The sequence below is a fragment of the Hippocampus bargibanti genome, linkage group LG16 (genome assembly GCF_051943395.1).
Source record: "Hippocampus bargibanti isolate YZ-2025 linkage group LG16, ASM5194339v1, whole genome shotgun sequence".
Classification (NCBI taxonomy): Eukaryota; Metazoa; Chordata; class Actinopteri; order Syngnathiformes; family Syngnathidae; genus Hippocampus; species Hippocampus bargibanti.
Window position 1 is genome coordinate 17,005,578 of NC_142749.1, and position 22,058 is coordinate 17,027,635.

Sequence of the window (22,058 nt, forward strand, 5' to 3'; positions counted from 1 at the left end):
GGAAACCAGACGACACTGCCGGAAATACCAATGGAGGGCGGGACATATACGCGACGTCACGTAAACGGGCGTCTCCCAGCATGCCTCGAGCTTCTCCGTCTTCGCCGCCAAATTCAAACAACGGAGGACTCGTCGCGACTTGTACAACAAAGTGCTTTTTTTTTAAAGGTAAGCGATAAACATTCACGACCCCAAAGGAAATTGCATGCAATGACGTTTCCTTTCATTATCACCGCGCACGGAGTGGAAAACTTTCATCTTTATCTTGCGTGAAGCTCACGATGCGTTCAGGGGCGCTGGCCCGGTTTGAAAATCTCTTGTTTACCCAAATCGGCTGTCCGTTGACTGTTATGTTAAAGATGACGCAATTTGGTACAGTACGTGCATAAAATTTCAAATACGAATTCCATCCGGACAATTTTGGACAGATCTTTTCAAATAATGACGATTATATATTTTTTTAAACGTCTGAGATTTAAAATAGCGTTTTTAATCGTACGGTAGTTCGAAAAGACTGCTGTCATTGAAAAGCTAGCTAAACAAAAAAAAAATGAAAGTTGTGTCACCTGTAAAAATGTAAAGAATATAAACAATGAAATCAGAATTAGAATCATCTTTATTGCCAAGTATATAATAATAAAATAATAATCATAATAATAATACATTTAATTTCTAAGTAGAACAGACAAGGAATGTGTCTCCTGCACTAGTATCGTCAAAAAAATGGAGGCACTAAACAGTTCTATTAATAATAATAATAATAATACAATTTATTTTAAGCGTCTTTCAAAGCCCTCAAGGACACTTTACAGTCACAGACAAGCATAGATACTATAATAAATAAAATACAATTACAAATAGAATACAATAAATAAAATACAATAGAAACGAGAATTAATACAGTCATTAACAGTCAAAAATGAACAAACACCTAATAAACTGTCATTAAGAGCAAATATAACTTGTTTAATATCTCTCAACCGTCCTCACACAGCATCAAAATGTCCTTCTCCCTAATGGACGGTGTGGGAAGAGCCATGGTGGGCGTCTGGCGGGCCCAGACGACCCTGGACGAGTCGGACGATGCGGAGAGTTCGCCGCAGGCCCCCGACCGTTTTCGCAAATTACGCTCTTCATCCTCCCTCAATACGCTACGCATGTCCCTGCGCAAGCGTCTCCCGCTACGCGCCGTCCAAGCTAACTCTGTCCCTGAGGATACCAGTGGCGAGCCCCGCAAGGGGGATCCCAAAACCGGCACCGTTCGCAAACTGACGCGAAGCGCCCGGAACTCCATCTCTGGAGCCTACCAGGTACTTATTTATTATTGTACTTATTTATTTTACTTTATTTATTATGATTATTACTATCTATTTGCTATCCATTTGCTATCTTGAGAGTTTTGAAAGGCGCTTACAAATGAAATGTATTATTATTAGCTATCTGGCTAGCTAGCTATGTAGCTCACTATTTATTAGCTATATGGCTATCTAGCTAGTGAGCTAACTGTCTAGCTGGCTATCTAATTGCTATTTGTTAGCTAGCTGGCTAGATTTCTATCTATTTGAGTTACTTCCGGGTTGAGAAAAACCGACCCTGTGACTATAAAGTGACCTTGAGAGTTTTGAAAGGCGCTTTGAAATGTATTATTATTATTATTATTATTATTATTATTATTATTATTATTATTATTATTATTAGTGTTACTATTATTATTATTATTATTATTATTATTATTGTATTTATTATGATTGTTATTATTGTTATCATTATTATTATTATTATTATTATTATTATTATTATTATTACCGTTTTTGATCATCTCCTCCGCAGAACTTTCAGAGGAGCAGGGAGTTCTCCCGTGACCAGTGCTTGGTGACGACGCCGGGTCGCATCTGCGAAGGGGAGGAGTCCTCCTCGCCGGCGTACCACACCCCGAGACGCACCCCCAAGTCCGCTGCCAAACCGGGACGCACACCAAACTCCAGAGGGAAGAGGACCCCCGACCTTGCCACCCTCGGGGTGAAGCACGGAGGAGGACGGAGGCAGCTGGTTCGAATGGCGGCGCTCAGAAGCCCCTTTGCGTCCCCCAATATGCAGAATCGCAGGCTGTGAGTAACGTGGATTCTGCTCCCCAACACAAATAAGAAATTTCTTCCTTAAAGGACAACCGACGTCTCCGGACAAGTTGTGTCCATAATTTGTAAAATGGCTTCAAATGACTTCTACTGAGCGTATTTTAATAATATTCCACCGCGTATAGCTATATTTTACGTTTTAAGACTCGCGCTGAATATTCAGGAAGTCTTGTTTTTGAGTTGGTGACGAGTCTTCACGTGACGTCACTAAAGGAACGCCCCTGACCGAAAAAAAAAGACACATTGTAGCGGTCCTTCCATCACGGCAATGTATTTTGCTCTACTTGTTTGTTCTGAAAACCTCGTGTTGCACCCAAAAGCCGCCAGAAGAGGGCGTCCAAGATCCATATAAGGAATTTATCGGCCTGTGGAAACGGAGGTAGCCACAGGAGGTCGCCATTTTGTGCCTCTTTTCGGTGAGACATTTCCCCTCAATGTTGCCTCAAAATGGCATGGAATAAATTCTTTAATCGATTGCAAACATGTATGCTTTCTTCTTCAGAACTATTTGAATCATATTCATAACTGGATGTGTAACAAGAAAGCATATTCTCCGAATCTGAAGCCATTGTTTGGATTCACAAGAAATGGCAGACGTCTTGGCATGATGTCACCAACTGGGGGCGGGACTTTCTGAAAATGCCCAATTCGCAGCTCAATTTTTTGCAGATTTTGGACACTTTAAGTCATTTTTCTTAGTGTTTTGCATTTGACTAAAAATATCATACTGCGTGTTTTGGGTATTTTAGATGCTATAACACGTTTTTCTGATGTCAGTTAGGAAACAAAAAAATTGTATCGGTTGTCCTTTAAATCTCACTTTTAAACACTTTTCCCGTGACAGGAAGTTTGACCGGGATTTGGAGTCTGTCTCCAGTGGACTCAACAGGCTTAAACGTCTCTCGAGGGCTTTCGATGAACTCATTGGAAAAGATGACAAGTAAGGATTCTTCTGTGTTGTAAAATACAAAAATGACTCGGAATCATCTAGTCCACAAGGGTGACCTATTCCTGTTTCCGAGATCATCCATTTTTTTGGCATGCTTCCCACTTATTAACTCATTCACTGCCAGACGATGTGCGAAATAGGTGTCCACTCCAGTGCCAGTTTTTTTTGGTTATTTTCACTCAAATTGCAGGACCCACAGAATATTGAGTTTTACGACTATATAAACTTTCAATTCAGTGTAAGAAATCTTAAACTCTTATTTCATCATAAAAAAAGAGTTGATTAATAATAATACATTTAATTTCTAAGCGCCTTTCAAAACTCTCAAGGTCACTTTACAGTCACGGGATAAGTTTTTCTGTGGGCGAGCAGCGGCAGCCACACGCGCCAGCGTTCACCCCACCCGGAAGTTAATAGATAGAAAGCTATCTAGCCAGCTAGTAGATAGCTAATAGATAGTTTGCGATAACTATGATTGACTAGTGACTAGCCAATCATAATTTGCGAAAACTGACGTTAGCATCACCTTCAAGAAGGCGTTGGGACCCCTTTTGGGAAGAATTCACGGACAAAATATAACTAACATCACTCCGCGATCCAGATATTTTTAGGCTCGCAGAGAAGGCTTTGAAGGCCTTGACGGTCCGCCACTGCTTGTGTGTCTCTGACAGTCTACCGACGACAAAAGCACTCATCGGACTGTTGATTGTTTTTAGGCGAGCCACAACGGACAAGTCCGGCTGTTCGTCGGCCGCAACGACAACACCAATGACGACGATATTGGTGAGAAGGAAGTTGGACCCCACCGGGAAGCTCAGCTGCTCTAACATGAGCCACCAAGCCTCGCATATGTCGGAGCGATTTGGCGGCTGGGTCCGCGCCATTCGCAAATGAGGCCCCTCGATTAATTTGTGTGACCTGGCGAAGGATCTTTTCTCTGTACGTACAATGTTACAGGAATCTAAAGTTTCACCATGTTTGATGGGAAACACATTTAGTTGGAATACCGCAACATATTTGACTTTTTTTTCCTCCTTACGAACTTGCTAGCAGTGTTATTTGTTTGGTTACTTGTGTCGCTAGGCTAATAATGGGTCATCTATCCAAAGCTTATGCTCTTGTTTTTGGTTATTCCGCTAGTTGCTAGCACTAAATGTATTAGTTACAATATTTGTTTACATAATCAAAATTGTTTTGCTAACTAGAAGTTATTCACTGTCTTTTTTTAAGGAATACGAATAAAACTGTAGACACAGAACTAACACTAATATGTATGCATTTGTAATGATGTTATTAATATCTGTAGACTTTATTTTTTATCATATTTCCAATATGAATGTGCCTTTTTTACTACGCAGAACTATCCCCAGTGCGATGCGGGAACTTATAATGTGACCTGTGAGTGATTTATTTAGTACAGTACACTCGTTTTTGTAATATGATTAGCAAGACCCACTGGGAGATAATGTGAGCTATCATTTGCTCTTGAAAGCCTCCATTTACCACCTTCCTTCCAGAAAGTGGGAAAACTTGCCAAATGTGAATTAAACTTTCATTTATATGAAACAAATTGTGTGATTAATTTTGGTGTTTTACGTTATTTTATTCGTTAGGGAGGAAAGATTAGCGACTTGATACACGACTTCGTTTAAGTTTGTCTCTCATCACTCGCCGTCGTAAAGCCGACGCCTCACCACCGGAAGTCCCACCCCTTCTTCCGGCCCTTTCTCTCCGATTTTGTACGGTCCACGCCGCGGCTTCCCTGCTCACCGTGACGCCGCAAAAACAACTACACCGATGGCTCTCCACGTCCCTAAAGCTCCGGGCTTTGCCCAAATGTTAAAGGATGGCGCTAAGGTAATCTTTGATTTCGGTTTTTACGCTGGAAATTTGCCCTTCCTTCATTCTCGGTGTGAACCAACGTGCTCTCAAGCTAGCTTTAGCCGGCTAATCATCGCGTACCTGCTTTCACATGCATAAAGAGAGGAAGAAGAAAGTTCTGGAATGTCTCCTGGTTGTTGTTATTGTCTTGACATCTATCTGCATCGATTGTGCAACACGTAAGGTGCGCTAATGCCAAAACTACTTAAATGTTCAAATCATAGAAAAATGTCATTGGAGTAATAATCCACGTCTTATAGATTGCAACAATTTCATAGGAGGGCTGCAGCTTCTGAAGAAACATATTTGGAAATATGAAATTCTATTTGTGTTTACTATCATACGTGTACGTGGAATTTTTTTTATCGGGAAAAAACCGGATGGAATATTTATGTGTCCATTTTTGCAGGCGAAATTATGGAGTTGGTGTGGTTAAAAAAAAAAAAAGAATTGTCCAGACAAATTATTCATTTTGAAGAAAAAAAAATCGTGAAATGCTTAATTTTTCATTGATTAAAAAAATACATTACATATTGATCGCCTTTCAAAGCTCTAATGGTCACTTTACAGTCACAGACAAGCATATGTATTATAATACATAAAATACAATCACAAATAGAATGCAATAAATACAATTAAAATAGAAATAAGAGAAAAATACAGGTTGTGAAGAAAAATATTTGAAGATATGAAATTCTATTTGTTTTTAATAGCGTAAAAAGTATATAGATATTTTTATAGTATTTATATATTTTTATCAGTGGGAAAAAACTTGATGGAATATTTCCTTGTCAATTTTTGCAGCCAAAATTATGTAGTGTGTTGTGGTTGAAAAAAAGAATTGTCCAGAAAAATGATTTATTTTGAAGAGACAAAAAAATCTTCAAATGCTTAATGTTTAATTGATAAAAATACAGATTGTGAAGAAAAATATTTGAATATATGAAATTCTATCTTTTACTATCATAAAAAGTATATATAGATATGTTTTATCGGGGGGGGTCGTGATGGAATATTTATTTGTCAATTTTTGCAGGTGAAATTATGTAGTTGGTGTGGTTAAAAAAATAATTGTCCAGAAAAATGATTTATTTTGAAGAGAATGTTTTTTAGAAATGCTTAGTCTTTATTGATAAAAAATACATAAATGTTTTTCCTCGTTCTTTAGCCTTTATTCCTCCCCCTAAGATGAAATATCTGAAAGAAATCCAAAATTAAAATATGTAATTGTAAAAATGAAAGTTTTATTCAGGATCATTTTCAACAAGCCAGTATGCTAATGATTAGCATACTGGCTTGTTGAAAGTTGATTAGCAGCTAATCTAGTATAATAATAATAATAAAATGACGCCAAATGCAACTTTAATTAAAACATCCTTTCTACAAATAATTAAAAACGCCATCTTTTGCAGCACTATTCGGGTCTTGAAGAGGCAGTTTTTCGCAACATCCGAGCCTGTAAGGAACTTTCTCAGACCACGCGCTCGGCTTACGGCCCAAATGGTAACGTGTAACATCCCGTTCCATTTACAGTCTGACAGAAAATGGCATCAAGTAACCCCTCCCCTTTGTTTTCATTTGTATCAGGCATGAACAAAATGGTCATCAACCACCTAGAAAAGCTCTTTGTCACCAACGACGCCGCCACCATCCTCAGAGAGCTTGAAGTAAGTCAACCGCCGTTCCGTCCCGCCATTTCGGTGACATCATCGATTTACAAAGCCTGACCCCTGCGTTGCGACCCCGTTAGGTGCAGCACCCGGCAGCCAAAATGATCGTGATGGCGTCCTACATGCAAGAGCAGGAAGTGGGCGACGGCACCAATTTCGTCCTGGTGTTCGCCGGCGCTCTGCTGGAACTGGCGGAGGAGCTTCTACGGATGGGCCTTTCCGTATCTGAGGTATGTTTGTTTGCGTTAATGCCGCAATGTAAAATGTCATGTATAGTGATACCTTGGATTACAAACGAATTTGGTTCCCATAAAGTGTGTGTAAGGTGAAAAGTGTGTATTCCAAACATTAATTTCCCATAGGAAACCATTAAAATGAGAACAATCCGTTCCTAGGACACAAAATATACCTTATTTTATGTATAATAAATGTGCTATGGTATTGTACTTATGTAATAAAGTCATTTTATTTACCTTTGTGATGGTCGTTGATGGCTTGATGGAATGGATTTTTGCATAAAGTGTCTCAAGGAGCTCTGGGTTGTACATCTTGGAAGTTGTGATATTGCAACAGATGTAGGCAGACACACTAGAAACTTCATTAATAGCTGGTTCCTTTGCTTGTCTTTTCTCTTCAAATTATACAGATGGCTTGTGCGTGTTAATTGTGGAGCCTGATTGGTGGGATATTTTAACCTTGCAGGCTACACCCTGCTTTTGTACTATCAATAAAGTTGAAACGAGTCCATATTTCACTGTTTTCTCAATCCATTTTCACGTTAGATATTTTTTTTTCACTTTTTTTTTTGAGGGGGGGGGGGGAATGAAAAGTAATCGATTGTGGAATAAGACTATTTGGCCAACAGGTGATCGAAGGCTACGAAAAGGCGTGCCGCAAGGCGCTGGAGCTCCTCCCCGAATGCGTATGTTCGTCCGCCAAGAACCTCCGCGACCTGAAGGAAACCTCGGCCATGATCCGCACGGCCGTCACCAGCAAACAATACGGCAACGAGGACTTCCTGTCCGACCTCATCGCGCAGGCTTGCGGTAAGGAATGCCCCCTTGTGCTCGCCACCACATTCCATTTCCGCCATTTTGATGCCACGCCTCCATTTTGTGCTTCAGTGTCCATCTTCCCACAGTCCGGCAGTTTCAATGTGGATAACGTCAGAGTGTGTAAGATTCTGGTAAGAGGTCCTCCAACGTGTTGATTCTTCCTGCGTGGGAGGTTCAGGGTGGTCTTTTAGACCACATTAACGTCTTCCCCGTCGCCTTCTAAGGGTTGTGGCGTGACGGCGTCGTCAGTGCTTCACGGGATGGTGTTCAAAAAAGAAGCGGAAGGCGACATCACATCCGTAAAAGACGCCAAAATCGCCGTCTTCTCCTGTCCTTTTGACTGCATGGTGACGGAGACTAAGGTTAGCGAGCCCTCACCCCCTTTGGCCCCGCCCCCTTTGCACCCCCAAAGTGACTTATTCAAGTGCGTTGTGTCGCACGCAGGGCACGGTGCTCATCAACAACGCCAAAGAGCTGATGGACTTCAGCAAAGGCGAGGAGGACATGATGGAGACTCAAGTCAAGGCCATCAAGGAGGCCGGCGCCAACGTGGTGGTGACGGGCGGCAAAGTGGCCGACATGGCGTTGCACTACGCCAACAAGTACAAGCTGATGGTGGTTAGGTAAGGGGGCGGGGCTATATTGAAATTATATGAAACAACAAAATGAAGGTTTAGTGTCCTTGAGGGGCTTCTAAATATTATTATTATTATTATTATTATTATTTTGAGCGCCATCTTTGTTGTCCTGCAGGCTGAACTCCAAATGGGACCTGAGGAGGTTATGCAAGACGGTGGGCGCCGTCGCTCTGCCCAGGCTGGTAAGCGTCCACTCATCTTATTAATAATGATAATAATATATTTAATTTCTAAGCGCCTTTGAAAACAGTTACAGACACTTAACAGTCACCGGAAATGCTCAAATTATTATTGATAATATTTTTTAGATTAGTTGTTTTTTTCCACAACGATGGGGTTGAACGGAACAGATTACGGGCATTTCAATTCATTTACATGGAGGATGATGATTTAGGACACAACTGTGAAGAATTCAACTAATAATAATAAGGACAAGCATCATGAATAATAATAATAATACATTTCATTTCTAAGTGCTCTTCAAAACTCTCAAGGTACAGTCACAGTATAAGTTTTTCTCTGTAGGTGAGCAGCGGCAGCCACACGCGGCCGCGTTCACTTGACCCAGAAGTAACTCAAATACACAGAAAGCTAGCCATTTAGCCAATGGATAGCCAGCTAGATAGCTAAAAGACAGGTAGCTAGATAGCCAAGAGATAGCAAGCTAGACAGCTAATAGATAGCTAGATAGCTAGTCACCTAGAGAGACAGTTGATAGATAGCCAACTAGGCAGCTTGATGGCTAATATATAGCTAGATAGATCGATAGATCAGCCAATAGCTAGCCAGCCAGGCAGATAGCTAATAGATAGCTAGCCAGCCAGTTAATAGCCAGATAGTCAGCTAGATAGCAAAGAGATAGCTAATTCAGAGATGCTTCTGGGCTAAAGAAACACATTTTAAAACTGTTCAGAGGTTTGAACTTGGGTCGTCCGCCATCTTGTCTTAGCGATATCGAGCCATAATCACCTTGCATTTTTTTTTTTTTTGTTGCTGCGTTCTAAAACGTCGTGGAGGATATTTCGGGCTATTCCGTGATCCGAAATGGCTAATCAAATATTTATTTACCCATGGTGCATTGCACTATTGACATCCAACATGGCGGCTGGTTGCATTTTGGAGCGGGAGAACAGAACATCCATTTTAGAATTTGGCCTTATTTCCAGTCATAAGGGGGGCAACTTTTTTTCATTTCCCAAATGCATCCCTGCAAAATCGTTTAAAAAAATATTTTTTTGATTGGTCTCTAGATTGCACCGACCCCTGAGGAGATCGGTCGCTGCGACAGCGTTTGCCTGACGGAGGTTGGCGACACTCAAGTGGTGGTCTTTAAACACGGTGCGTCATTTCTCCCCGTCGAGTGTGATCAAAGCTTCGGGTTAATTAATTCATTTAATTTTAAATTATTTTTTTTTTTGGGGGGGGGACAGAAAAAGAAGATGGCGCCATCTCCACCGTGGTGATCCGAGGCTCCACGGATAACTTGATGGATGACATCGAACGGGCCATTGATGATGGAGTTAACACCTTCAAGGTCCTCGTTCGGGTGAGTGACCACAGCTAGCTATCTAGTCAGCTAACTATCTCACTATCTAGCTTGCTCGCATTTTAGCTAGCTATCTTGCTAGATATCTCGCTATTTACTATCTAGCTATCTTGCTAGCTATCCACCTAGCTATCTCGCTGTCTACCTCGCTATATACCTAGCTAACTCTCTCGCTATCTACTAGCTATCTCGCAATCTAGCTAGCTAGCTATCTCACTATCTAGTTAGCTATCTAGCCCTCTCACAATCTTGCTATCTCGCAATCTAGCTTGCTATCTACTAGCTATCTTGCCATCTTGCTGGCTATCTCACGCACTATCTTGCTTTCTACTAGCTATTTCGCCATCTATTAGCTATCTTGCTAGCTAGCTATCTCGCTAACTAGCTCTCTCGCAATCTAGCTAGCTATCTCACGAGCTATCTCGACATCTAGCTTACTATCTTGCTAGTTATCTCGCTATCTAGCTAGCCATCTCGCTATCTAGCTAGCTAGCTATCTCTAGCTCTCTCTCTGATTTATATGTAATTTTTTCCACTATGCGACTAATAAAGGTTAATCTTATTTATTTATTGACTTTTCAAAATCAATTTTCCATCATGCGTTCCCTGATCCGGTCGCCGCTTTATTTTTTCCCAGGACAACCGTCTGCTCCCTGGAGCGGGCGCCATCGAGATCGAACTGGCCAATCGGATCACGTCCTACGGAGAGGTGCGCCTTTTCATTTGGACTTCCTCAAAATATACTTCATCTCATGTCATGTGACGTTTTTTTGATACCTTGTTTCTTTTGGTGAAGACTTGCCCCGGTTTGGAGCAGTACGCCATCAAAAAATTTGCGGATGCCTTCGAAGCGTTGCCGCGCGCCCTGGCGGAGAACTCGGGCGTGAAGGCCAACGAGCTGATCTCCAAGATGTATTCGGCGCACCACGAGGGCAACAAGAACGCCGGTTTTGATATTGAGGTGGGCTGCGAAACGAAATGAAGGACCAGCACCCCTGTAAAAACCTGACTTTACGTTACGTACCGTTTTCCAGGGAGACGGCCCCACGGTGAAGGATGTAGCCCAAGCTGGCATCCTGGACCCGTACCTGGTCAAATACTGGGGCATCAAACTAGCCACCAACGCCGCCATCACCGTCCTGCGAGTGGATCAGGTACGCAGTTCAAATACGCACAAAAGACATCAATTTTTCACCTCTGGTCCAGAGTTGTTGTTCGACAGGTTAGCTTAGCTGTACAGTGATACCTCTGTTTACGTACCCCTTGGCTTACGAACTTTTCGGTTCACGAACGTTACATTTATGAAAATGTTACCTTGGCATATTAACTATTTTTTGGGATACACACGGAGCGCCACAATGAGTAATGTGCAAGGTTAAAATATCCCATCAATCAGGCACCACAAATAACCCGCACAAGCCATCTGTACACTTGATGCAAAAAGGCTATCAACCCAGCTAAACAGATCACAATTGATGAGGAACAAGGTAAAATTATCACAGACACAGCACCTGCAAGGGATCATTCCTCAAGATGGTGAAAGAAGAAGGCTACGTTCCTCATCAAGTGTTTAATGCTGATGAAACCGGTCGCTCCATTCCGTCAAGCCATCAACGACCATCACAAAGGTAAATAAAACGACTTTATTATATAGTACAGTTTATTTCTTTAATTATAATACCATGGCACATTTATTATACATAAAATAAGGTATATTTTGTGTAGTTTTAAGCCTTAGAAAAGTAGAAAATGATGTTTTATGGGGACCTGGGAACGGATTATTCTCATTTTCATGGTTTCCTATGGGAAATTATTTTTTGGAATACACACTTTTCGCCAAGGTATCACTGTATTTGTACGACCCAGATAATCATGGCTAAAGCCGCGGGAGGACCCAAAACTCCCAAACAGAGGGGCCACTGGGACAAGGACGACTGGGACGAGGAGCCCGATAAGTTTTGAAACGCACCACTAGAACTTCCAACGTGTGTGCTTTGGTTTTGTCGCTCACGAGTGGAGAGTTGCCTTGTCACATGACTAACTTGAGGTTTTTTTTTAATGTAGCGTTGTCGTGGATGTGTTGCGCGATGATGCCATTGCATGCGTGTTTCGTTTACGCGCACGTTGTTTATGAAATTGTTTGCTCACTTTTTTGCACGCCACGAGCAATAACCTCACCATAATTATTGAAACACCGATTTTTTTTTTTCTTTGCAGTGTCATTAATCTGCTACAAATATTAACTTTAATAATAATACATTTCATTTATAAGCGCCTTTCAAAACTCTTAAAGTCACTTTACAGTCACAGGTTATGTTTTTCTGTGGGTGAGCAGCGGCAGCCACACGTGCCACCGTTCAACCCGTTCAACTCAACCCGGAAGTAACTCAGCTAGAAAGCTAGCTAGCTAATAGATAGCTAGCTAGGCCTTCACTCAACCCAGAAGTAACTCGGATAATAAGCTAGCTAGCTAATAGACAGCTAATTTGATAGCTTAGTAACTCGGATAGCAAATAGATAGCGAACAGATAGCTAGCTAGGCCTTCACAAGCCCATGTAGCATTGTAGCTTAGCGGTTTCTTCTGACTTGAACATACAGGTAACATCCGGCTCGACTTGTGACCACCCGTACTTACGACCATGACCTCCAGACCCTATTTTTAACATTTTAATTCTACGCCTGGCACCGCAACATGCTAGCAGGCCGGCAATGCGTACGACAATTTTGGCCAGCATCTCACTCTCGCACAGCAATGGCACCAGTGGGGGGAGGGGGGGGGGAGTTTGCGAGTCATTTAGCTTCCGAGTCTCAATTCTACATTTTGAATGGATTTCAACTTACGACGATTTTGACTTACAACCGTTTGGTCAGAAGAGAACTCATGTCGTAAGTCGGATGTTACCTGTACTTGATTCTGTTTAGGATTTTTAGTCACGATAAGAGGAGCATTTTTTTGACAAATGGTGGCCAAGGACGTTTATTTTTACTTCTTCAGACCTCCTTTGACACATTTCTGATTAATGCTTCTTCTTTTTTTGTTTCCAGATCATCATGGCAAAGCCAGCAGGCGGCCCCAAACCACCACAGGGCAAAAAGGATTTCGATGAGGATGACTAATCGTGCCGACTGTCTCATTCTTTTTTTTTTTTTTTTACTTGTTTATTTAAAGCGCTGCATTTTGGTTTATTTTGTAGGGAGTCTTCACAAAAGTCGGCATCCTGTGGACGGACCGCACTGTAACATTCTTCCTGGCAAATAAAAAGGCACTTACGCTGCCTCTATTGTCGCTTTATTACACAATTTGAGTAATGTTCTATATTTAGAGCATCATATAATGCATTATTTGTCGTTTCTGGTTAATTATGTATGCCCTTTACGCCATTGGAAACGGACATTAATGGGAATTGACTGCCTGTACATCCGATGCCCTTATATGGTAGGCAGGTGGGCGGGGTTATACCCAGTCCTTGGTTCCCGCGCTCCTATTGATTGACGAGCCTGTGGGGGGCGGGTTTGTTTGACGTCACCGGCATCCAGGATTAACCTGTTTTTCTTTTCATTTTTTTTTATGTCGCCATATTATGGCGACTCGCTCCTTTTTTAGAGTACCGTTAGATTGTGGGTTTAAAGTGACATTTATGACAACACCTCCCGAGTTTTACAAAATCACTTTGGATCTAGAAAATTCCGGAGGAGCGCGACGACATAGATGAAGCGCCCCCGCGTCGGTTGTCGTTCTAATGGGGGCGGACGGCAGCAAGAAGGTAAGCATAACGGATGGAGGGGGGGGGGGGGGCACTTTTCGGAACTCGTGCGTCAGTCCTGGGGTTCCTGTTTCCATGGTGATAATTCGGCCAGCGAGGACGGGTACTTTCAAGTTACTTTGCTCATGGCGTTACTTTGTCGTCTGTTAAGACGGGAAGCTCAGTAATGGAATCCTCGACGCCAAGTACAAGTACACGTAGCACATCTGCTTTATGGTCAGTTACGTGACTAACATACCGGTTGAGCTGTTTGGAATACTTGGACAACGCAAACAAAATGCAAACATAGTTTAAAAAAAACTTAACAGTGAGCACGCCGTCGTCCAGCATCCGGGTATTTCTGCTTCAACGCAATACACCCGGAACTGTTGTGCGACTTCGTCCGCCCATTTTTATAAATTAACAATTCTAACGGTTCTCTTATTCGATAAAAGTTTAATTCCAATACATGTTTTAATAATTCCCCGTTGACTTAAACTTTACGTCGTTTGACAGTAAATTGACATTGTGTAAAACAAATTCTCGCCATAGCGCCATTTTTTTTATTCCTTGTCAACCTTTCTTTGATTGCATTAATTTGATTTATTGTCCACAAACAAAAGTCTTTTTAATTGATTTTTTAAATATTGATTTAGTTTAATTTTTTTAATTTGTTTTTCGATTGGTGCTGCTTCTGACATTTTGGCCTTTGTTGCCAAAAGGGACACGATGTGAGTGAAATGGACCGTTTTCCTTGTGACTTAAAAAGAGTGCACAGCATGCAGAATATGAAGGCGACATTGAATCAAATGAGCACTGAAGTCTTAGCTAATAGCTATCTATTCGCTGGCTAATGGCTATCTATTTGCTAGCTGTTAGCTATCTAGTCGCTAGCTATTAGATATCTATTCGCTAGCTATTAGCTATCTAGTCGCTAGCTATTAGATATCTATTCACTAGCTAATAGCTATCTATTCGCTAGCTAATAGCTATTTATTCGATAGCTATTAGGTATCTATTTGCTAACTAGCTAGCTTGCTATCTATTTGAGTTCCTACGGGATTGACTGCCCACAGAAAAAAAAAAACTTATCCTGTGACTGTAAAGTGACCTTGAGAGTTTTGAAAGGGCCTTATAAATGAAATGTATTATTATTATTTATTATTATAATGACTTCCCAAACTCCACCAGAAGCCGGCTGATAACCGGGAGCAAGAGCCCCTCCTTTCGGGCTGGCGTAGCTTCCTGTCCGGCATGGGGCTGTCATTGCCCGCCACCTTATGCCGCCTGGCGCCGCCAGCTCTTCGCATCGGTCAGCGCCGGATGCTCCAAGCCAGGTCGCCCGACGTCCCCGATCATGTCCTGAGGCTGGCGGGCGTGGGTCCTGAAAAGCTAATATCCGAATGGAGCCTACCGGGCTTCAGTGCCATGTTCCTACCAGAGTTCCCCCACAGTGCCGTGCCGGGACTGGAGCGCTTTCAGGTACAACTTGAACCTGTGCCTTGTATGTGTGCGCTTGTGTTTTTTGTTTTTGTTTACAATAGGGTATTTCTTTTTCAGGTGTTAGGTTACATCGCCAAAGGTTCTTTTGGACCAATCCTCAAAGTCAAGGACGAGACCAAACAGAAAACATATGCTGTCAAGGTAGGTCTACACCGAGGGCGGTTATTTAGCCACCGAGTCTCTATTCAACATTTTGGGTGTATTTCGACTTGCGACTATTTTGACTTGCGACCGTTTGGTCGGAACGGAACTCGGTCGTAGGTCGGATGTTGCCTGTATCTATCGATCTAGCTAGCTATGTAGCTTGCTAGCTGTATATCTTTCTAGTTGGCTGACTCACTCACTCGCTATTTATTAGCTAGCTACAGTGAGACCTCAACTTACGAATTTAATTGGTTCCCAGACAGAGTGTGTAAGGTGAAAAGTGTGTATCTCAGAAATACATTTCCCATAGGAAACCATTAAAATGGGAATAATCTGTTCCCGGGTTTCCATAAAATATACTTTTCAACTAAATAAGCCTTAAAACTACACACAACATAGCTTATTCTATGTCTAATAAATGTGCTATTGTATTGTAATGAAAGAAATACACTGCATTGTATCATAAAGTCACTTTATTTACATTTGTGATGGTCATTTATGGCTTGATGGAATGGCGTTGGAGGTCGAAGGTCAAAGGGAATTGCTGTTTGGAAGGAGAGTCACCTTCCATAAGGACTGTTGGTAACTTAACCTCTGGTGCTGTTCGGTCGTGTGCTTCCGCCGAAGATCACTCCGCCAGCCGTGGTGGGTGTGTATTATGAAAATAGTGCTTATTATAAGGTTTAATTTTCTGAAATTTGACGTTTGTAAGACGAACAGTTTGTAAGTTGAGGTGTTTGTAAGTTGAGGTCTCACTGTAGTTAGTTCTATTTGAGTTACTTTCGGGTTGAGTGAACGCCGGCGCGTGTGGCTGCCGCTGCTCACCCACAGAAAAAAACTTATCCTTTGACTGTAAATGTGAAATGAAATTTATTATTATTATCATTTGCTCGCTATTTGCTATCCATTAGTTTTCTGGCTGGCCAGCTAGCTAGCTGGATAGCTATCTAGCTAGTTATCTATTGGGTATCTAGCCGGCTGGCTATTTAGCTCGCTATCTGTTAGCTATTAATTGGTAGTGAATGAGTTAATAATCCGTCAAAGTATCGCAGCCGTGAAACTTGTAGCCAAAGTCAACAGACACCAAAATTATAAACAAAATAATTGTCAAATCTTGTTTTAATGTGAAAGGGAAATTTTCGTTGACGCCATTGTGCGCTTCCGCAGGTGATACCCAAATGTGAGATCCTCCGACTGGGTGTGTTGGAGCAGTCAAAAGAAGAAGTCATCGTTCAGGTGAGCACTTCTCAAACCGATTCTGGTTCGGATTGAAGCCATTTCATTTCCCACCACTTTTCGCGCGTCCTCGCCGAACGGCGGCACAACTTTTTTGAATTTTGCCCGCAGCGTCAGATTCGCCACCCGTTTATCCACGACCTCCAGGACTGCTGGCAGACGCAGCGTCACCTCTACATTAGTGAGTCGGCCACAGAACAGTGACCCCCCCCCCCCCCCAAAAAAAAAAAAAAAACCCCACAAAAACTCACTTTAACTCATTCACTGCTATTACTATTATTATTATTATTATTAGATTTATGAGACATAAAAAATTAGAATAAACTCTGGGCATTTTTGGGGAATTATTATTATTATTATTATTATTATTAGATTAATGACACATAAGAAAGTACAACAAATTAATTATATACATCATTTTTTCATGTAATTTATGAAAAAAAAAAAATTATTGTGGACTAAAACATATTCTTATATAAAAATAATAATACATTTCATTTATAAGCGCCTTTCAAAACTCTCAAGGTCACAAGATATGCTTTTTTTCTTTGGGTAAGCAGCGGCAGCCACACGCGCCAGCGTTCACTCAACCCGCAATAACTCAAATAGATGGAAAGCTAAGCTAGCTAATAGCTAGCTTATTACAATTGTATTGTATGATCAAATGAGAAAGTGGGTAATGTCATGCTGGATTTATTTTATGTTTTTTTCTTGATGTATTTATTAACTCATTTACTGCCAAACATGTAAAAATATGTCCACTCTGGTGCCAGGGTTTTTGTCATTGTCCCTCGAATTCCAGGACCCACAGAATATTGAGTTTTAGGACTACATAAACATTCAATATAGCATTACGAACCTCAGACGGTCTTCTTTCATCAGAAAAGAAAGAGTTAATTCCTAAATTATATGGGTCTGGAGTTATAGGAGCTTGAAAAGAGGGCAGATGTACAAAATACAATACAGACAGATTTATATAGTGCTTTAACAACAGCTATCTAGCTAGCTGTCTTCATATCTAGGTAGCTATCTATTGGCTAGCTAGCTAGCTTTCCATCTATTTGAGTTACATCTGGGTTGAGTGAACGCTGGCGCCTTGTGGCTGCCCCTGCTCACCCACTGAAAAACTGATACTGTGACTGTAAAGTGGCCTTGCGAGTTTTGAAAGGCGCTTATAAATGTCATGTATTATGATTATGATGATGATGATTATTATTATTATTTAACAAAAGCTTAAGCTGTAACAAAGTGCTAACATGGATAAAAGGGAAATGCTGCCCCTTGTGGAAAGGAAAAAACATTACCAGAGGTCTGGCCAGCGCTTTATCAGCACCCAAGCATGAAAAAAAAACCCCAACAAAACCCGAACAAATTCGGGAATGGCGCTCTACGTCATTATTTTTCAATTCGTGAATGGCAGTGAATGAGTTATGATCCACATCCTTACTTCCAATCCGACAATCCCCCCCCCTCCCACCAATCCTGAGGCTTGGAAAATTGTGCTGTGTTGCCTCCCCTTCTTCTGACACCCACCCCCACCCCCCAATTGTCCAGTGACTCATATAGTATGACCTATTTTGCTATGCTGCCTGCACACCCACTCTGTGAAAAAAAGAGAAGATCCACATCGGCCCTCTGGACTTGAGCAAACCCGCTACCCCCACTCTGCCCCCCCCCCCCCACCTACACATCACAGTACAATGATAATGCACAAACAAGCTGAGTGTAGGCAGATGTCGGTCAGACGTGTCACATGATTGCTGTCACGCCATCATGCAGTTTGTCAATTTTATTTCATGTTTTTTTTTTTTAAATATGATCCAGATACTACGTTTATCCTGCATCTTCTTTTCCTTTTGGCCACAGCCAATCAGTGTCCTCCATCAAATTCTTCTTCGTATTCGTATATGTTTATTTGTATTTGTTTATTTTTATTTTTATTGTTTTTTTAATTTTTATTTTTAGTTTTATTTTTAGTTTTGTTATTATTATTGTTATTTTTCTTTTTATTGTCATTTTTATTTTTATTGTCATTTTTCTTTTTATTGTCATTTTTACTGTTATTGTCATTTTTAGTTTTTTATTTTTGTTTTTTTTATTTTTTTTTTATTTTTTTTATTTTTTTTTTTTTATTTTTTTTTTATTGTCATTTTTATTTTTATTGTCATTTTTATTGTCATTTTTATTTTTATTGTCAGTTTTATTTTTATTGTCCTTTTTATTTTTATTTTTATTTTTATTTTTATTTTTATTTTTATTGTCATTTTTATTGTCATTTTTATTTTTATTTTTATTTATTTAATTGTTTATTTTATATTATTACTATAAAAAAAATCACAAAATATGATACCGAGCGGAATATGATCGGGTCAAAGTGCAACTAAGGCATATTCTATTCTTGTATAATTTAAAACTGCATTCAAGCCCCCCCCCCCCCCTCTTATTTTTTTTTTTTTTTTACATTCCAGTGTGCGACTACTGCGGCACGGGTGACCTGTACACTTACTGGCAGATGATTGGACTCTTCGCAGAGGATACGGTGCGGGTTTTTGCCGCCGAGCTGGGCAGCGCGCTAGGTGAGCTTGTGATTCGCACTTTGGGAACATTGATCGGAATGATGGGCTGACCGATTGAAACAATTGTCTGCATTTTTGTTGTCCTGTTAGGATTTCTTCATGACTTTGGCGTCATCCACAGAGACGTGAAGGTATTGTTTTATTTTATTGGATTTTTTCCAGCACATCAGCCACCAGAGTGAGGACGAACGTTATTAAAACTGGATTAAAAACTTTACGGAGAGTCAAACCTTGTTTTTCAAACATTTCAATTCTTGTCCAATTCTATTTGCGACCAAAAATGCAAAAATGACGTTGAATTATTATTATTTTAATAATAATAATAAAACATTTCATTTCGAAGTGCATTTCAAAACTGTCACGGTTACTCTCCAGTCACTGGATAGGTTTTTCTATGCCGCACTTTACAACCGAAAATGGGTATTCGACCTAACTAAGCGTACCTGAATGCATCACTGGAATCCAGCTTCCTTAAACGTCACTTCCTGGTGTAGCGTCTCATTGTGACCGACGCGTTAGCCTCGTGTCGCGTTCCATTGTGAGCAGGGGTGTTTGTATTGTTCAATCACGATTTAAAAAATGGAGACGTTGATTATATTTTGATTACAATGGGAAATGTTTCGGTTTTCGACAAAATGTTTTTTTTTATGGAACGAAATACGGTCAAAAACCCGGGTTTGACTGTATCTGTCATTTATTTTCTTTCCAGATGGAAAATATCCTTCTGACAGACAACGGTGAGTCAACATGTCCAACAGGGGGCGGCATTGTGCTGTTTTATAAATGTCCTGATACGCGATCAAGACTTATCAATCGAATGGTAGATGGAAAGTAAAAACTAACTAAATAAAAATAATAATAATATAATAATAATAAACGTACGGGCGAGGGATTAATGGTGGTCGCTGACAGTAGTTGTGAGACCTGTCATGGCTCAATCTTGGCGAAGGGTCATCTTTTGATGAAAATAAAGTCTTTTGGGTGCGCCTTTTATACCGGAAAATACAGTAATGGTACGTTCCAGGACACCTCCGGCTGGCCGACTTTGGTTTGTCCCGTCGCTTGGAGCGAGGAGGACGGGCCTTCACCATCTGCGGTACCATCCAATATATGGGTGAGGAACATTAATCGTTTTAATTCCACAAATAACGAATCGGAATGTGTTGTTGTGAGAACATTCTGTCCGCACCGCAGCCCCCGAAGTCCTGAGCGGCGGTCCCTATAATCACGCGGCCGATTGGTGGTCGCTCGGAATCCTGCTTTTCTCATTGGCTACCGGCAAGGTGGTAAAAGTTTCCATTCCGGGTTAGAAAATCCTTGCCGAATGGTGTTGATGTTTGAGGATCAATGTCTCCTCAGTTCCCGCTGCCTCCAGAGAAGGACCACTGTGGCATGTTGAGGAGGGTGAGGTCTTTCCCTTATGAAATGCCCCTCACCCTGAGCCCCCCTCTTTCCATGCTCATCACAGAGGTGAGCGCAATCAGGAAGTGGCGCCTCCTTCCCTTCTTGGATGATTCACACATTGACGCCATTTCTCCATGTAGCTGCTTTGCAAAATGCCCGCCCGCCGACTTCGCACCTTGGATCGCTTCCAGCGCCAGACCTTCTTCCGTGGACTCAGTTTCGACCTAAACCTCCTGCAGCGCCACCCTGTGGAGGTAACCCAACGCAAAAACTGGAGACTCGAGCGGATCTGTGAATTTTTGCTAGCCATAGCGCCAATGTTACCCCCCCTCCCCATTTATCGCAGGTGATTCTGGAGCTAAGGGAGCGCCCGGACCGTGCCGCCAAAGCCCGCCGAGGCCTCGCCCTTTCGCTGCAGCCGTTCAACGGTTTCGACTACGACGCCATATTGAGTCCGCCGAACACGCCGGATGTGCATCCGCAGGGAGCCGTCCCGCGTCAGGAAGTCTTTGTTTGACTTTTGAACGCCATCAGTCCAGACCTGAAGAACGTCCTCCATTGTTGTTTACCGTCTGGCCTTGCGCTACACTCACTATCAGGTATACCCTTTCATAACGTTACGAGGCCAACTTGAACGTCAGACGTGCATCCCCAGGGAGCCATCCCACGTCTGAAAGTGTTTGTTTGACTCTTAAGCGCCATCAGTCCAGACCTGAAAGACGTCCACACTCACAATCAGGTATACCCTTTCATAACGTTACAAGGCAAACTTGAACCTCTGGCCCGATCTGCGGGGAACCATCCCGCATCAGGAAGTATTCGTTTGACTCTTGAGCGCCATCAGTCCAGACCTGAAACACGTCCTCCATTGTTGTTTACCGTGTAGCCTTGTGCCACACTCACTCGCAGGTATACCCTTTTATAACATGACGAGGCCAACTTGAACCTCTGACCCGATCCGCAGAAAGAATGTCACGGGAACCGTGTTTGATTATAAACTGGAAGACATTTTTGAAGCAAATTTTAGACCTACGACATGGATGAACTCCTGAATGAACTGGCTTCAACGTGCCCGTAAGGTGAAAAAAAAATCTACAAATATCCTCTACCAAGAGAACTTTTCTAAACCTTTTTGTGTTTGCACAAGAAACCGCTATTGTTCATGGACTTCAACGTCGCCTGTGGATATGCTGCAACCGGCGTTACGTCAAGAAAGGTCAGTCGAGCTGAAGACAATGCGCACGGGTTGTGTTTTATTTGTTGTCGTCATTTATGCAAAGAAACCCGTTTTTTTTTCCTTCCCTTGAACGATATTGACTCTCACCACTGTGTATACATCGGATAAAGATGTTTTTTTTTGTATTGCTGCCTCCCGTATGCACCCGAATGCACCACGAGTCATCCTGAATTTAGTTTTGTTACAAGTATGCTTCAATACACACACACACACAAAACAAAACAAAAATCCCCCCTATAAAATTATAAAAAGAGAGTTTCATATGTTTACATGTATTTTTTTTTAACAATTAAACGATCCTAAACTGTTGCTTTTGTCATTGGAGCACATTTCAACATGC

General features: G+C 41.5%; 3 protein-coding genes across 6 annotated transcripts in view; all 3 read left to right on the forward strand.

The window, feature by feature from the left end:
• Positions 1-75: 75 nt before the first annotated feature.
• pimreg (PICALM interacting mitotic regulator) lies at positions 76-4,651 on the forward strand. Its single transcript, XM_089017184.1, has 5 exons — positions 76-168; positions 995-1,310; positions 1,831-2,108; positions 2,980-3,075; positions 3,801-4,651. The coding sequence occupies exons 2-5, from the start codon at positions 1,002-1,004 to the stop codon at positions 3,976-3,978; spliced, it is 861 nt and encodes a 286-aa protein (XP_088873310.1). The 5' UTR covers positions 76-168; positions 995-1,001; the 3' UTR covers positions 3,979-4,651.
• Positions 4,652-4,800: 149 nt separating this feature from the next.
• cct8 (chaperonin containing TCP1, subunit 8 (theta)) lies at positions 4,801-11,849 on the forward strand. The gene is given in 16 exon segments (XM_089016416.1): positions 4,801-4,941; positions 6,378-6,468; positions 6,553-6,632; positions 6,716-6,865; positions 7,501-7,681; positions 7,760-7,821; positions 7,915-8,052; positions 8,135-8,313; positions 8,444-8,510; positions 9,579-9,666; positions 9,759-9,874; positions 10,512-10,583; positions 10,671-10,835; positions 10,909-11,028; positions 11,741-11,830; positions 11,832-11,849. Coding segments are annotated over 16 exon segments (1,677 nt in total). The 5' UTR covers positions 4,801-4,881.
• A 1,593-nt stretch (positions 11,850-13,442) lies between these two features.
• rskrb (ribosomal protein S6 kinase related b) overlaps positions 13,443-22,058 on the forward strand; it is a 9,253-nt gene continuing 637 nt past the window's right edge. The window contains exons 1-14 of one of the 4 annotated variants that reach the window (XR_016117772.1): positions 13,443-13,639; positions 14,810-15,100; positions 15,179-15,262; positions 16,433-16,501; positions 16,613-16,682; positions 18,970-19,077; positions 19,168-19,208; positions 19,787-19,814; positions 20,102-20,191; positions 20,272-20,360; positions 20,437-20,547; positions 20,622-20,735; positions 20,828-21,555; positions 21,629-21,697. Coding sequence is in view for 3 of the 4 variants with exons in the window: in XM_089016417.1 (XP_088872543.1) it covers positions 13,616-13,639; positions 14,810-15,100; positions 15,179-15,262; positions 16,433-16,501; positions 16,613-16,682; positions 18,970-19,077; positions 19,168-19,208; positions 19,787-19,814; positions 20,102-20,191; positions 20,272-20,360; positions 20,437-20,547; positions 20,622-20,735; positions 20,828-20,998 (1,290 nt within the window). In the remaining variant the exon portion in view is untranslated. Of the gene's footprint in view, positions 13,640-13,831; positions 13,856-14,809; positions 15,101-15,178; positions 15,263-16,432; positions 16,502-16,612; positions 16,683-18,969; positions 19,078-19,167; positions 19,209-19,786; positions 19,815-20,101; positions 20,192-20,271; positions 20,361-20,436; positions 20,548-20,621; positions 20,736-20,827; positions 21,990-22,058 lie in introns of those variants that run through there. The other 3 variants (XM_089016417.1, XM_089016418.1, XM_089016419.1) reach the window with 3 other exon arrangements.

Excerpts from the sequence above, each read along its gene's own strand:
- pimreg (XM_089017184.1), top strand. The coding sequence starts at position 1,002 with ATGTCCTTCTCCCTAATGGACGGTGTGGGAAGAGCCATGGTGGGCGTC. Across the intron at positions 1,311-1,830 it reads CCATCTCTGGAGCCTACCAG|AACTTTCAGAGGAGCAGGGA; the intron begins GTACTTATTTAT and ends TCTCCTCCGCAG. Across the intron at positions 2,109-2,979 it reads AATATGCAGAATCGCAGGCT|GAAGTTTGACCGGGATTTGG; the intron begins GTGAGTAACGTG and ends TTCCCGTGACAG.